Source organism: Filicampus tigris, chromosome 9, assembly GCF_054856515.1.
Source record: "Filicampus tigris isolate MCC_2025a chromosome 9, RoL_Ftig_1.0, whole genome shotgun sequence".
Classification (NCBI taxonomy): Eukaryota; Metazoa; Chordata; class Actinopteri; order Syngnathiformes; family Syngnathidae; genus Filicampus; species Filicampus tigris.
Window position 1 is genome coordinate 16,109,062 of NC_141225.1, and position 17,154 is coordinate 16,126,215.

Genomic DNA, 17,154 nt, shown 5'->3' on the forward strand with positions numbered 1-17,154 from the left:
CTTGATTATCTAAAAATGAAAACCAGTTGGTCGTTCATAATGTGGAAATGTGGTTTTTTTTTGTCTTCTGTATCTATAATTGTTCTTTAACCAAGCAAAAAACAAAAACAAACATTTTTTATGTTATTTTTACCCGAATACACAATTATTCTATTAATTTTTAAGTAGGATATCCAAATGCCAAAAGATTCAATAGCTGCAGCCCTACTCGGAATAATCGAACGGCACATACGAACAACATTCTGAGTTTCCGAACAGTTTGAGTGAAACAGTGCGCTTCGACCGTATTTTCGAACGCACTCGCGATGATGAACCACGATGATGGAACAGCTGGTGACTACGAGCTCTGTTCATTGTCTCAGTTATTGTAAGAAATTCCCCCTCAAAAACAAAAAACAAAACATTTTTTGACTGGAATAATAGCAAGAAAATCGACTAAATAGCGAGGTAAACCCGCAATGGGCGAAGTTATGGTCACAAATGAAGACTGCAAATAAAACGAGTAGATAAAGCCGCAATAACCGAACTGCGAAGTAGCGAGGGAACAGAGTCATCCCACCTAGAGCGGGAGGGGACCACCTGGGTCCGTGCGAAGGAGACCTCTGGAAGCAACACTGCCCTCCCCTTGCCTAGCTCGGCCCTCCTCTGCTCTCCTCTCCCCTCCTCCGGTCGTGTCCCGTAGCAGCAGCACCACTCTCAGTCAAGCAGCGGGACTCCAGGCACTCACTTCCCCAGCTGCTGACGTCAGCTGGCAGCCTGGGCAGTGCTCGCCGCTCCGGACATAGCGCCGAGAAAAATGCTGCTCTCCGTACCGCCAAGGGCAGGAATCAACCCATACAGCGGCTTTAACAGCAGAAACAGCAAAAAGGTAAAAGTCTCTCTCGCTTTTCCACCATTTTGACTCGACTTCACCTCGCGGGGCAGCACGCCCGCCCGTGCGTCGCCACGGAGAGGCTGGTGACAGTGGGCTGCAGTGTCCTTGAGAGGCCACTTGAATGTAACTTTTACACTTTGGCGGACCGCCGACAGCTTTCACAGCCGTCCGGACCTGGCTGGGTCCGAACCGCTCGGTAGCGGGGTGGTGTTTAGTGGCGGCCGTCACTAGCCTTTTCTTGTGTCTACATGTAGTACTGTATGTGTGCGGCTCGCGCGGGAGAGCGGCACGGGCGGGATGTGGGCGAGGATTTGACGGACTCTTGTGGGGGGAAAAGTCCCCAGCGCAGAGCAACTTGTGTGCGGACGCCGTGCGTGAACCTGGGAGCAGAAGCGCGAGTTTGAGAAGACATGATCACAAAACAAATGCTCCCTCTTTTCGCCTTCTTTCATCGAATGTTAGAAACCGGCTAAGTTGGCAAACTTTGTATTTTCGTGTGTTTCCCTACTGGAAGTGGAATATGCCCCACCCCTTAGGAAAAAAAAAAGCCCACGGTGATTGCTTTATTCCTAGAATTGTGAATTCTGTGAATACTGTAGTGTTTACATTGTGACATTTTAAAACAAGTGTGAAGACGTCCACTCATTAAAACATTCAACAGCAGTTGCGACTTAAGTGTTGAAACGTAATTGAAACCCGAGCTGTTTCTGTTTGATTGATTCTTGTGGAGTCTTCGAATCATTTCCCCTTGTTGCTGTCTATTGAAGCACAGCCTGCTTACATCCTGTCTCCCATTTGACTATATTTCTGGGGTAAAAATATTTCCCCTCATAATGCACGTATGTTAACATGTACAGTTGGTCACATTTTGAGTTGGTGAATTTTTAAGAGACATTTACAATGTAGAGTGACATTTTGTCTTCCTGTGATAAAGGCCAACGCCTGGCTATTCTCATGTCAACATTTGTGTCTGCATGAGCGTTAGGTTTCAATTGTCTGCCTGACGTGACCATGACACACACGCATATACACGCACGCATATACACGCACGCTCACACACAATATATTGGACAGCATATTTGTCATTGTGAGACTTGTTAACTCTTGTTAAGTCTTCCTTCGATAAATGATCAAAGTGTCTTATTTTCAGATGTTCATTGCCACTAAAAATAGCTGCTTTGTAGTAGAACCCATTGAACAAAGGTGCCATTTTCTAGCCAGATAACCTACTCCACACAGTTTCCTGTTTGTAATCTTGCGTGTTCACGTATGACCTGAATTGAAAGGGTATTGTACACAAAATCTGTATTTTAACTGTAGTGGACAAACGTTCATATAGCAGGGAATGATGCCCAATTCTGAGTTTTTGTTAAATCTGATCTTTTATGTACTCTTTCACATTACAAAAACAAATGTGACTTCCAATGTGAATGCATATGGGCACAAAGCACAACGTGAACTGACATGCACCAAAAAAATAAAAATGAAACCGTGTTTATGGAAGTAAATATGGTCCCGTGTGTAGTCGCTCATGGATGGGCTACTGACACTAGCATTCATGTCGCTGTGTTATAACTCTTTCAGCAACAGATATTTGAACAAAAATTGTGTTGCAACTCATTATATCATTATTATATATTCTTTATCCTATGCAAATAAATAGTATTAATTAACAAAGATTGCTAGTTGTTACCATAGGTGGGAATTCGTTGGTGCGTTAGTCCGCCTGTTAGCTTTTGTCTGTATTTCAGGCCCCCCCCCAGTCGGTCCGAGTCAGCCAAATGGCGTAGAGAACGGACTTACCGGTACCACACCACACGCAGGTGCCGCACACCTGACACACAGCCATTAAAGAATATAATAAAACAGTGTTGTATACCTTTCTGTCCGACAAACCGCAATGACATGCGTATGTGTGTGTGTATCAATTGTTTTTCTTATATATATATATTTTTCTTTGTTTGGCTGATTGTGCGTCGCCTGCGTGCGACGAGGAAATGATGTTCTCAACGGCGATTGGTTGCCGCTGACCAGGGATGGACTGGGCCCACGTGGGTTGGCCTGACATACTGACACGAATTTAGTGACGGACTGACGATGCCCACGTCTGGTTGTTAACATCGTCTGTGTATAAACCTGTGCATGCACTATATTGCCCCCTGGTGGCAAAGGTGCACACACCAGAAGGAACGCACAGTGAAATCATGATGCACAACAGTTTTAATTCTTTAAATTCTTTTTGATGATGCTATTACTCTAGGTTTCTTTAAAGTGCTATACTCTAGAGTGCTGATTTTCTAATAAAAACATATTACACACTTTGTCATTAGTGTATCATGGGGGATGGAATTGATTAATGCGACATGGCCAATCAGACCCCGGTCACATCTCAAAACATCAGATCTGGAGGACGGCATACTATAAGAAGTGGCGTGGGCCTGAATGAATAAAAATCAGATGTGCTGTTCAGTCTGCCATGATAAAATTGGTTACATGTGGGCAAAAAATAAATGAATCTGAATTGGTGCACCTTTTGTCTCCAGTGTGCACATAGCCAAAGTGGAGTAATGCCACTTTATAAGAGTATCAAGGTAAAGTAATTTATTTGGCATTTAAACTAACATTGTCTCAGTCAGCAGAAAGCAATGCTGAAATTCAGCGATTAATATATACTTTAGGTTGAATGTTATGCAACTGTTACTCCCTTCCATCAGATTTGGACAGCATATCCGAAATGGGACAATTAAAACAGCAGAGCACATTTTTCAAAACACAGATGCTCTTGACGCACGTGCTTTTATGGAAAACACTGTATGAAAGGGGCCGCAATTCGTCAGCATAGATAAGAGAACTGTGTAAACAATCAAAGTGCTGTCATGCGGACTTACTTTGAAGATAATATTGTGTAATCTCTGTGTAAAAGAGGCTGAAAAGTACGCATTTGTGTCTGTGGAATATGTCATTGAAGAAGCTGAATTTAACTGTTTCTCAACTGTTTCATCTGTAATCATATATGTTGATGTACACGAGATTCATGTTTCAAAGTGTTTCTCACTTGGAATACAAGTTGATGTAGCTAATGTTGTTATGGTTCTGCATGTTGGTGTGGCCGCGATTGAGCAAAGGACGCAACAGTGGGGAGAGGCGAATAAATACCCCAGGCACGTATGCAACGTGACACGGAAAATAGAAAAGGTTATGTGAATGTTTTGTTTCTTCTACACATGACGTGACCCCTTGGGCATATAAAATGGCAGAGGCTGTATACTGTACATACAACAATGCACAAATTAGCGCTCATCTAGTTCTATAATAGGCAGCGTGATGCAACAGTGTATGTAGATGGTAATGTGCAGATGCAGCACATAAAACAATGACTGTGCATTTAGACAGTGTTTCCCCATCCATTATTTAGCCAAGGCACCCATTTTACATAAGATCATCTCACAACACACCACAAACAATAATAAGTAATGATCTTGTCGCAATTTACTTAAAAACGGACTTACTCAGCGTCCGGGCCTGTTTAATTGAACACAGAACTGAAATACTCGCAGGAAGCCATGACTTGTTCTGTTGTAGGAATGGCAACAGGTGGATACACAGGTTTATTGTACTTTCTGGCATCTAAAGGAAGAGCGTTTAATTGTTTGGCCTTTTACGTTATGTTTCTCGCATAGATACTCACTGTAGATGAACAAAAGTATATTTGTAATTAATAGATCATAATTTTCGGACATAGAAGTTGACACCATTTTATGTAGGGCCGATAGGGTTCCACAATAACAGTGGCCTGAGGCCGCTACGTGACTGTGTCGGGCCATCCGAAGTTCACTGACGCTAGCCCAACACTACCATGTTATTTTTCCTGATCAAAAACATGTAACAAAAAGTGTTTTCTGTCGGGCTGGAACGGATTAATGGCATTTCAGTTCATTTTAATTGGGGATACTGATTTGATAAGGTTAGGGTTACATTTTTGTAAACACAATCCTTTATAAATGAACATTTTAAATGTTCAACAATTTAACACTCTAAAATAATCCGACCAACTGCACGGGTAGCTGGTCCATACGTCTGACATTCAGTGTGTGTGCCTTACACTGGACTCCTTTCTTGCCGTATGGAACCCGATGCGGAAAATGGTTCCGCTCATGTTGTCTGTTTGTGACCACTAATTAAAGTCACTTGTCGCTTTTTCTTTCTTTCTTTTTCTTTTTTAAATAATCACTATTAAGTAGGGGTGTAACGGTCCGCTAAATCACATTTCGGTTCGGTTCGCTTTCTTGGAAACTTCGGTACGGTATATTTTCGGGACAAAAAAACGTTGTTTTTTTAAAAAATATGATTATTTTTAAAACATGACAAGTAATTGGTACATTTTTTTTTAGAAAAAAAAATAAAAGCAAACCATTCGGGTGAGATTCTAAGAAATTACACCAGAATAAAAAATAAGATAACAATAAAGGTCTCTTAGTTTAGTAAATTATTAGGACACTGAAATCTTTAAACACTCAGCAGCAAAAGCCTATTACACACCTAAGTATTCAAGTTAAAGACAAGTTGTCATTACAGTACACATATACACTTTTTGTGATAAAAAAAAATACATACCCTAACAGTTACAATTATTGCTATCTATATTAAAACTCTTTTTACAATGAAAAAAAAATTAAAAGTCTTTATGAAATTGTATACACTTTTTAGGCATTGCATATTGTAACGAATTGGGTTATCTGTGTTGTGGTCGGATTTCTGTTTTGCTGAGTTGTGATGTTTCCGAGGTTCATGAATGCATCGTACGGCTAGCGAGAGAAGCAGCGGAGAACGAAGGAGAGAGCTGTTGTACTTTGTTTTTTGGCTAAAAATACTGCTTGCTTCCTCGTCTAAGAAACATTCAAAGTCGGATATTCGGTACTATGTTATCTGCAACATAGCCGCCAATCTCATGTAGCAATGTCGGGACACAACTTTGGTACGTGTACACGTACCATTCCCCGTCGGTGATTTTAACAGGAAAGCTGTGGAGGATTACAGGAGACCGCAGTGTACGGGGGACCTTCGAGCTCTGGCTTGTTTGCGTATGCCATTATAATGCCATTTATCCATGCATTTATGATTTATCACGGCTTCTGGCGTCCTGGCTCCTCTTTAGTGCCGCCGCCCTCCTCTCCCGCGTGCAACAGTCAATAGCGCCCGTGCGTAAGCTCGCGCTAATAAGCGGACCGAACCGAACGCAAGTGGACCGAACCGACCATGCCATACCGAAACGTATTGATACACCCACGTGTACCGGTACACCGCTACTATTAAGAGGATCGGAAAAGTCTCTATGATGCAGCCATGCCAAGTTTGTAACTAATGTGGTATGACTAACGTACACACAATCGAAAGATTATTTAGCAGACCCTTGTTACACCTTTCTGATACATTCTATTATCTTTATAAACCCCCACACAGTCGGACCAATCTCAAGGACTCAGAAGAGGCAAAAAATGGAAAATTGGAGCATTTATGAAAATCTCCAAACCTTCTTTGGCCTACTTAGTGGAGAAAAGGTTCACCAAAAGGTCAGGCGACTGTGTAAATGTTTCCCCCTCCCACCGCCTTCTTAGAGTTTCCCTCTGCTGCTCATATCTGAGTCGCACGATTACACAAAATAAATGTCTGAACACAAAATAAACACAGAGAGGGGTGAGAAAAGCTCTTTGTGTGGGGGCGGCGATTACAGAGCCCGGCAGCTCGAAGGTGTTTGGTTTCTGTTGCGTGGAAAGCCGCTGGCTCCTCCCTTGACTCAGCACCTCATTTCCTCCTTCGAATAAATAGAATTAATGTTCTCAAATTAAATTTGGTCATTTTCCATGTAAGGCTTCCTGAGAGGAAAAATAACAGGAGACGGCCTGTCGCCTCTCAAGGTATCATGGGTCTCGCTCAGGGCCTCATCGAATGGCTTGTTTATGTTCTTTTCAGTCAGACGTTCGTTCTCATCTCGTTGTGAGCTCATCGGAAAAAAATGTCAATGTCTATTACAGTGACTTAATTGTCCAGATGAGCCAACAGACACTCGACAGCATCACAACACAACTAGGAACTAAATACAGTGGTAAAACTGAATAGGCTGGACTAAAAAAAAAAGCGATTCAGCACATGCAGCAGAGCGTTTAACTTTTAAAAAGGCCCATTGAGTAATTTTACTACAGCCTTCCTCCTTCTGCCTTGCACTCCACCCTGTAATGACTCTCAAGTCCTCTGCACCTCTTTTTTTGCATGCGTACCATTTTGATTTAATGATGACTTTAAACAAGTAAAATACGTTGTAATTTTATTGTACTACTCTGTGAAGCACGTACATTTTATTTAGATCAACATGCTCCACAAATATTTCTAGGATCTTATTTAGCAAACTCCTTGCGTACAGTGAACCCCTATTTGCCTATTTGCAGTTTTCTATTCATAAATTCACCTACAAGATGCCGCTAAAGCCCTAGCTAGTAGGAAAAAGAAAGTAGAAAAATAGGTTTGTCTATTTACACATCACCATTTATAGCTGACATAAATATTGTTCTTTTGACTTTTTGTTAACCCCAGAACAACAAATGGTTTTTATTACCTTAAACAGGTCTCACAGACAAGTGTCAGGGTGGAAGATTTTGAAAATAATAACCATATCATTTTCACCTAACTAAAAAATAGTAGTCTGTGTGGAAGACGTGCGCATAAATATCCGGGTGTGTACTGTACAGTATATTTGGTGCAGTACAAGAAGTACACAGTGTGCGTATAGTGAGTGATTTGAGTCCAGCAGTCCCATTACTAATTAAAGTCTTAATTCACATTTTACATAGACGCTGAGGGTATTCAAAAACATGTTTTGACAGGTCCGCATGGATATTGCAATAGAATTGAACGGGCACAAGTAGGATGTTTATCAGTACAGTACAATGTTTATATGGGAAGAGGATACTGTAGGAGTGACAGGGGTCATCTCCCACTTCACCCCCGTACCCCAATATGTAAGTACCATAGACTGTGCTTGGACTGTAAAATCATAATATATTGTAGTCGTGTATTCTAAATTGGGTTGAATCAGATTACCTCCGGGAGTTTGTTAAAAAGCCATAAATCTTACCAAGTATTTGATGCCTAAAGTAATTTCCGGGGTGACTTTCGTGTGATTTGTTCGTGAGAAGTTCGTGTGATTGATGGTGATGTCTGCCTGCAGTGTCGTAAATGTCCTTTTAGGTCTGTACAATGGGATTTGTCAGTCACAATGAAACTTTCAAATGTGTTTGAGGTGATAGATTTTACGAAGGGTTAGCGACGATCACTATGAAAACTGTATGTAGTGTTCAAAATTACCACAGTTATCAGGATTATTACGGTATTGCTAAAAGAAATGCTAAGCAAAAAAACCCCCCAAAAAACATACGTGCACTGAAAAAAATGTGCAAACATTTTATTTTGAGTACAAAAAATATACTTAACCAAGTGTTAGCTGTTCCTTCTCAAGGCTCCAGACTGTAGTCCCTGTGCTCCCGACCTCGGTCTAATACTCAAAGGCTTAAGTCAGGGCTATCTTGAATTTCAGTTGTTTTCCCATTTTCATTCTATAGCCAACAACACTGTCAAAAACCATTGCTGTTCACACAGTGTTTCTAACACGACTGAAAACGCTAACAAGCACACTGGGCCAATCCCACACACGAGCGCCAATGGCTTGAATGTCAGAGAAAATATAGACTTTACTGCCTATTAAGCTAATTTTCTATTGATGTTCAGGCTTTAAGTTACTGTGCTGGCATTTGCAAGTCCTTGAAGATTTTTTGGACATAAACAACCACCTTTTGAGGGGTGAGGATTTTGCATTTTCTTTCAAATGTTGTAGATCTATAAAGAGGCAGGCAAACCTTTTTTCTTTTTTGGTTACATTTGCTCCCATTTAAACAGCCATCAGATGTATCCGTAGAATGCCAGATTGTCATCTGTTTAACATTTTTAGCATTTGACTCTAACCCATTCATTACACCTCCAACATCAATTTACCCCAAATTAAGCCCCTGTCATACACACACACACACACACACACACACACACACACACACACACACACACAAATGCACTCACACACTTTGAGCTGGTGATGCATTTTTGTATCATTGCACTCCAAGGCTGTTTTCACGCTCATTGATCAAAGTTTTCAGCGCTCATCAAAAAGCAAATTTTAAGCGGCTGCCCTGGACAGAATTTGTGACATTACAGATATTTGGGATCTAGTTCTGCTCCAATATTCAATACGTACAATGTAATGTGGACGCTTGGAGATTTTGGGTACCAAATACTTTTAGTTAGGTTTATATTAATGCAGCATGTCCCAAGTCTGTGTTGAAATTGTATTAATTTATGTGCGTTCAAATCAGAATCAATTTTGTAGAATAATTAAGGCATCCATTATTGAAGTATATATACATACAGTACACTGTATATATATATATATATATATATATATATATATATATATATATATATATATATATATATATATACATATATACATATATTAGTTTTTTTCAGATGGTCCAGATGTACCCTATGACATGTTGGTGAGTGCATATTCATGTACGGGGGTAGCTATCAGCTATCTGGTCCATCCCGGATCAAATTTCAGGAGGACACATAGGGGCTGTTTGTGCACTCAGAGCAGAAATGCTTCCTCTCTTTGTCTGTGAGACATTTAGTGAGTTAGAGTTAAAAAGGCAGACTGAGCAGCTGTTCAGCATGATTCTCAGCACCATTCAATCGGATAACTACCCCCAAAACACAGCCTTTGTCATTTAGTGCTCAAATTTGTGCCACAAGAATGTGTTTCACAGTCCATCAGTTCAAACGCGCTTTAAGTTTAATAGTAATTGTTCCGACAAAGGGACTACATCTGATTTGCCTGTTATCCAACGCGTTTTATCGTGGTTCTTTGTTAGCGTCGCACAGGTCGCAATTCTCAACCAAAGATTCACAAATGATTGTGCTATATTGTATTTGCAGAGAAGAATATCATACGTTATGAGTGATGGACTGAAATACTTTACAACCTGAGCGAAGCCGCACCAGCTGATCTTCACAGGGGTTGTTGGTATTTGACTAAACAAGAATTTTATTATCTATCCTATTTTATTACATTAACTCCAACCTTTAACTTTGTTGAAATGTCTTCAATCAAATATTTGTTGAATGACTTTTCAGATTTGCAAAATGTTGAAGGTATTTTTTTTTTAATCTTACACATTAGACAGACATCTTTGACTCACTTGATCAAAATTCTAACAAAAAGTTCAGGGAGCTCCCAGGGTCATCAGCATGTCTTAAAAGGTTCCATGAAAACTTAAACAAGTAAATAGCTCCCGGTAGTTTTCTATAATAAGTAAAGATTTCATAATTTTCTAAATTACTGAAATGTTAAACTTTCACTTATCTTTGTTTCGATTTCAAACAAAAGCAAATGGTGCAAGTTGTTCTCTTATAAAGTTAACTGACATTTTAAATAAACACTTCCCTGAAGTTAACAGTTTTAATTTGATCAGCTGTCAGATTTTTTTTTTTTTAATCAATCATTTTTTTGTACGAGTTAGGCAGCTGTCTAAAGTAAAGCCCCTCTTTTACAACAGCACTTAGAAACAGTAATCCATGTCTTCGTACATCTCGGCTGGTTTACTATAATGCACTTTATTTTGGCGTCAGCCAGTCCTCCCTCAAGTGTCTCCAGTTAGTCCAAAATGCTGCTGCTCACCTCCTAACGGGTGCTCGTAGGTGGGAGCACATAACTCCAACATTGGCCCTACCTGTACATTTTAGAGTTCATGTTAAGAATCCTCTATTTGTATTTCAAGCTTTACATTTTTTTACTTCTCTAAGATCCCCCACCGCTACTTACCTGCCCGGTGCCTCAGGTCAGCGGACCAGAGGCTACTGGAGGTACCTAGGACTAAACGGAGCCTCCGAGGGGATTGAGCTTTGTCCGTTGCTGGTCCCTCCCTCTGGAAAGGCCTTCTGATAAATGTTAGGCAAGCCCCCACTCTGTCCATCTTAAAGGCACATTTTTATTCTTTGGCTTTGGACTCAGCATGGGACTTGGCATTGTTTTGGTGTTTTATTGTGTTGGTTGTTTTTATGTCTTTATTTTTTGTTTTATCTGTCTTTATTTTTATGTGTCTGATTTTTACTTTCTGTACAGCACTTTGTAGGCAGATGTTTTTGATTTTAAAGTGCTCTATTAGGCAAAGTTGAGTTGACTTAAAAATAAAAAATAAAAAAAGGCTGATGTCTATATTCCCCAAAATGCCAAATATGGGGGTCGATAATCCAATCATCCACATCCTTATTATCAGCACGGGTGAGTTGGAACTTATTCCAGCTGTCTTTGGGTGGTGTACCCTCTGTACTGGTCGCCCGTCAAAAAGTATAGACAAACAACCAAACCAACACTCTCGCATTCATACCCGTGGACGATTCAGTCTTCAACCTAACGTGCATATTTTGGGGAATGTGTGAAGAAAACACAAACGCAGGAACAAAATGTAAACTTCACAACACAGTGCTGAGATTCAAACCCAGAACCTCTTGACGACGAGGCAGACCTGCCAACCCGCCCGTGGAGACAGTCACTGTGCTGAAGTGATTTGTAAAACGGGACAGTCAGCTTCACACTAGACACAACCGCTTCGTCGTGCAACCCGTTCTGCCTCTTATTAAGCGCATGCTTTCTGCCGCACACAGGTCCTGCGTGCTGCTGCACAATGATGGGTCACTTGTATGAAACATCTATAATCAAAATATAATTTTCGATTGCGCCCGCTTGAATCATCTGTAGTCGTTGTCATGCGGCACATCACAACTTGGTTCTTTTTTAGTGCAACCAAGCCTTTAAGCCAGGAGCGCAGCACACTGACAGATTGCCAACAGCCCTTAATGTCCTGAAATGGTTGGACAGGGATTAGGCATAGCTCACCTGTTTCAATATCGGTGTCCTTAGTTCTGCATCTGCACTTTCAAAGACAGGATGCATATTAAGTATTAATAGGAAATATCTGACATCAAATTTTCATGTCTGCTGGGCTACTTTGAATTTTTGGCGGGTCTCAAGTTTCACTTTTGTCCCTCCCCTCTGGCCCAAGCACAAGTATGTGTATCTATTTCTCGGTCTAACATGTCAGATGTTTTGGACCGGTCCCAAATGCGTCTGCCCGCTGAGTGATCCAGCCAAGGTGAGCAGGCGGAGGCGGGGGCCAGACGGGGGAGAGAGCCGAGTTGTCTAAAGTAGTGCAGTGATGATGCCAGACGCTCGGTGTGCCTCTCACTCTGTTAGAGCTCCAGCCGGGCTGTGGGCCAGCGTCTTTGTGGGTGCATACGTTTCAAAGCTCCCCGGCTCGTGCCACCCGAAACGGCTTGAAAGCAAACACGTGCCCGTGCATCTGTGCGTCGAGGAGCCACCATACCCTAAGAGACGGACAGATTGAAGAATGATACAGTATGTGCACTGCATCGCCTATAAAAGCAGAAGGAGGGGGGAGGAGGATGATTCAGGAACAGGTCTTGATGTGCGTTTAGTGTCCCTCTCACCTGGTTGGAATGTGGAGCGCTACGTACAAACTGCGGTGTGATAAGATCAAGAGCAGACGCTCAGGATTTCCTGTCTCCGTCCTGACTTTATAGCTTTATCGGAGACGCATTCCTCGCAGCTCATTTTAAAGCTTCATTTCATATCGCCACATTCATTTTCTTCTATGTACAGGAAATGTGACTAGTAATTAAGAGAGGTGTGTGATAATAATAGGCTATAAAGCCTCTCACAAACAGAAACCCGTTTGTCTGATCTCTCGCAGCAGAAGACATTACGAACAAAGGTGTTCTTGTAGCTGTTAGGGTCATTCAGGCTCCAATAAAATGTTAATAAATTCTGATATAATTAGTCTACCCCATGCAAACTAATTACTAGCATTTAAAAAGCCAACAATGAATAAATGCTAGAGTACATTTTCACTGGAATCTGAAGTCGCCCCTGATAATCGATGTGACCGAATGCGACAGAACTGAACAATTGCGAACGCATTTTCGGCGGCGACTCCCCGCTGCATACCAACCGACGTGCTGTAATTGAAAAACGGCGACCTGTTTGTATATACTTCCTCTATAATGCATAAAATAAACTGCGTAGCAATTTTGCTAGTTTGGCAGAAGCCAATCTGGTTGTGTGAGCAATCAAGTTTGCACCTGATTTTGCACATGCTCACTTAACAGTTTAACCCTGAAAATGCAGATTTGTATTTATGTTATTTTGGAAGGGAAGAATAGTTTCAAAATCTGAATGAATCAGAAGTTGTGTTTCATCCATAAAGTATTTCGTTTGACGAATTTAGCAGTCTTTTGAATTTGCATGTGGCAGAAAGCTTAAGTTGTCTAATAGGATAGCCTACTGTGAATTTTAGATCAAAAGAATAAAAGATTTTTTTCAAGTTATTTTCTCAACTAAACTAGAGTTTTTGTCAAATCAAAATTGAACATTTAGACCAGGGATTTACCAACTAAGGGGTGTTATTTCTGGGGTTGTTAAAACATTTTGGATTTAGGTTAGCAAAAAATGGAGTATAGCGTATATTAGCCTTTGTCATCATGAAATGAGATGTTACTTTTGTGAAAGTAAGAACAAATTCAATGCTATAGGAGATGCAAAGTAAAAAGAGAAATGTTTGGACATTAAGGAGGAAAAAAGTAGAGGCTCATGAATATGAATTTTGTAATGTAGCGTTGCTGCAGTTTTACTCCAAGGTCCTCTTTCGGACAGTCTATAAATCTATGCGTCAGCATGTATGTCAGTCAGCTGGTCACTTTCCTTCCTGAGGAGAAGACAAGCAGTCCCCTCAGGATAAAGAAGCCACGACATACAAAGGCGGGAAAACTCCCCAACTGCCTGGAATCCAGGAAATTCTGAGGGTCGAGCCAGGGTCAACTGGAGAAGCCCCACAGGAAGGTGAAGTGAAACTAATAAAAAGGTTGGACATTGAAACAAGCTGGGCAGTGCTGCAGTAAAAGCTTCATCACCGGACAGATCATTAGGTACACTTGTGTGCTCCACTGTAATGAGCTGTCCAAGACTATTGGTGTTTGATGAGTATGAAGTTTGCACCAAGCCCCAGCAAAGGGTTTCATTTATGGGAATTATCTTGAATGATCTTTAGCTGGATCCTAAAAGTATGCGCCAGATATTTTGAGTGACTTTGCTATGAATGTGCAGTAGAGGAAGACAACAGACAACAATTCTGCTGACTAAACAAGTATCTTTTGTCTGAAATGGCATTATAAGAGAAAACCGTCATCACCGTTTATGTCATCTAATTTAAATTGTGAACACATCTGCTTCACAGGTCAGAGGTTCTGGTTTTGAATCTAGGCATTGTAGGCAATTTCCCGTGCGGCCTTTACAGTTTTTTTTTAGTTTTTTAATCAAACAATTGAGCAAAATGTTGTTCATGGCATGGTTGCAAACAGCAGGACACTGTTGATTTATCTCAACTAACTGTCAAAAGAACAACATGACATTGCTATGGGAAGTTAACCTACTCATCACAGTTGCATCATTCAGCTCAATGCGACACTGGCATGGCATTTAGAACATTCATAGAGATGCTCCCATTCCCTCACAACAATTTGATTGTCTCTGACCAAAAAAGAAACATCATTCGTATATTTCAAAAGGAATTTAAATACACAGAGCATCTTTTCAGAGCCAATTTACGACCTTCCACAGTCATTGCGCTATCATATTTTATACCAGATATAATATTGAAAGTATTCAAGATTTTCTTTTAGCGGTTGTGGGTGGCATACAGAACCTGGAGGTCGAGAGTTTTAACACTGGTTTAAAACATTCCACCAATTTTTCTTCCTGTTTTAGTTCTCTTAGCTGTACTATAATGGCAAGTTGTTCCAAAAATGTTTTTATGTCTCTGGTTGTATGATCTTTAGCGAGAGGTTCTGTTTTTCTTTTTCTTTTGTTTTTCCGCCTTGCAGTTGGTTAAGTAACGATCGGCAGGGGTGCTCTTCATCATGGGGGCACCGTGCCTTTCTGAATACTCTGATTAGCGTGATTGGTTGATGTCGCTGATGTGACTTTGTGGGCCTGCTGGGCTTTCCCCAAACAACGTCAATTTAATCAGTGACCCGTTCACGGCTCTAGAAAGAACCCATTGTTGCCCCGTCGCAGCCGTCCAATTGGTCTTGCAAATGAGACAGAAGCCTCACTGCACCCAACTGCGAGACCAGTAGGAAACAATATCTATTCCTCTTCCTCACATGTAGGACGTGAAAACTATTTGGCAAAATAAACTTCATATAAGTCACTTTGCCAGTTGTAGTGAATCCTTGTGTTGCTATTTATTGCCTCAGTCATGAAGTGCCAATAGATCTATTCCTGGAGAGACTTTTTTTTTATGAAACCTTGTTCACCTCAAGATGGATTTGGATGAATGGTTGCACAATATTTTGTGTGATTTCTCCACGGAAAGCCTCAATCCATGATTCACCGGTTCTTGCGTAATATCCTGTTATATTGGTGAGTCATGACGAGCCGTAGTTTGTAACCGGCGGCATTAAAGTCAGTTGTGGTGGCGAGTGTTGTTGGGAATAGCAAGAGGGATTGATCAGGCCATCACAGATGGTTGCATGCAAGTATTACCGCAATGAATCCCTGGTGTGTGCTTTTGCTCTCGTTAATTCCGCCATGTTTTTGTTCCCTCAAAGCTTCGAAGTGTAAAAGAGAGACAAGACCGTACTTGAAGCGCTATATTCTTTCTGAAGATGTTATCAGAAATGGGAGAAAGCAAGCGGCACAAAACATTAATTGCGCTCTCCCCAAATGTTTGTCTTCGGTCTTCCAATTTCGCCATGCACCACAAGATATTTGATGTGGTTTCAAAAGTAAAATCAGAGTTATCCAACACGGAGAGAGCCTAAGAGGCCCCTTTTCCCCCTATATGGCGCAAGCAGCCAAGAGGCCCAGCATTCCCCTCAGAAAGCATTATTGGTGAGTGTTGACACGGGCGCTGTGTGATATCATTTTTCACTGAAGAGAGTGCACATCTGTCTCCTGCAGATTTACTATTTATCTCCTAATAAAAGCACATTACCTTGCTCCCACTTACAACAGCACTGTAGATGCCCAAATAAATAGCTGATGCGTTTCAAAAAATGAAAATCATCATTACTTTGCATTTTTTTGTTTGTTCAGACATTTCAAGATTCTGTTGCAACCAATCAATTGAGTTCAGTTTGGTACAGTTGGCAGTTTTTTTTATGTTTCCATCAGAAAGCATCCCAAAATATCCCACCAATACTGTTGGACTTTTCAAAGCCCTTTTGTTGGGGCGCGGGTGGAGAAGAAGACAATGGTAGACTGGTGGAGGATCTGACAGATTTCTTGAATGGTCAACAGGCAATTTTCAAGAAAATTAAACTGAATATTTTTTAAAAATACCTCGGACACAATTCAAACCTGCTTAATTTTGAGTCAACTCTGTCGTTATTTGTCACTAGTTATTACGGTTGCCACGATATCCAAATGTCACGATACGATAATATCACGGTATGAACTCCACAATACGAATATTATTACGATATTGTGGGGAGGTTGGCGATACATAAAAAGCTCAAAAAATAAAAAACATCACAATATTCTGTTTTTGTACATAATAACAGCCTTCACAAAGAAATAGGCTTGGCCAGTCAGGCGCTCCTTTGGGCGATTAGCGTGGGTCTTAATATGTGACCGCTGGACAGCTTTGCACGGATGAGTTTTTATTTGTCATGGCTCAAGTAACCGCACACTATCATCTGTGTGTGTGTGTGTGTGTTCAAAATTTTGGAAACATATAAATCAAAGTCAACGGCGGCACACGCCAACGCCGACAGACTCCGACATACGACGGCAGCCAAAACATCACAAAGTAGACAACACACGCTGCGGGAAGTTTTAACCATGCGAGGCGAAAAGGATCAAGCATGCCGTAGCTGCGACAGTGTTAGCTTAGCGTTCGGTGAGTCCCCCTCCCTCCTCCACTCTTAATAAAGTATTGACTATTCAAACCGCAGCCTACGCGATGACAAAATCGCGCTCAAATCACGATTATATTGTAAATGCAATTACTCGTTCAGTCCTAATTGGGAACATTGAAAAGTTGGTCTTAAATTTACTTTGGAATCAAATGTCTCTAATTCAACTTGCCTTAAACTGTGCT

General features: G+C 41.0%; 1 protein-coding gene across 2 annotated transcripts in view; it reads left to right on the top strand.

Moving 5' to 3' along the window:
- Positions 1-681: 681 nt before the first annotated feature.
- Positions 682-17,154, top strand: part of LOC147142249 (RNA-binding motif, single-stranded-interacting protein 2-like) — a 34,339-nt gene continuing 17,866 nt past the window's right edge. For both annotated transcript variants that reach the window (XM_086042000.1, XM_086042001.1), the window contains exon 1: positions 682-868. In XM_086042000.1, the coding sequence (XP_085898126.1) occupies positions 797-868 (72 nt within the window). In that variant the 5' untranslated portion in view covers positions 682-796. The remainder of the gene's footprint in view (positions 869-17,154) is intronic.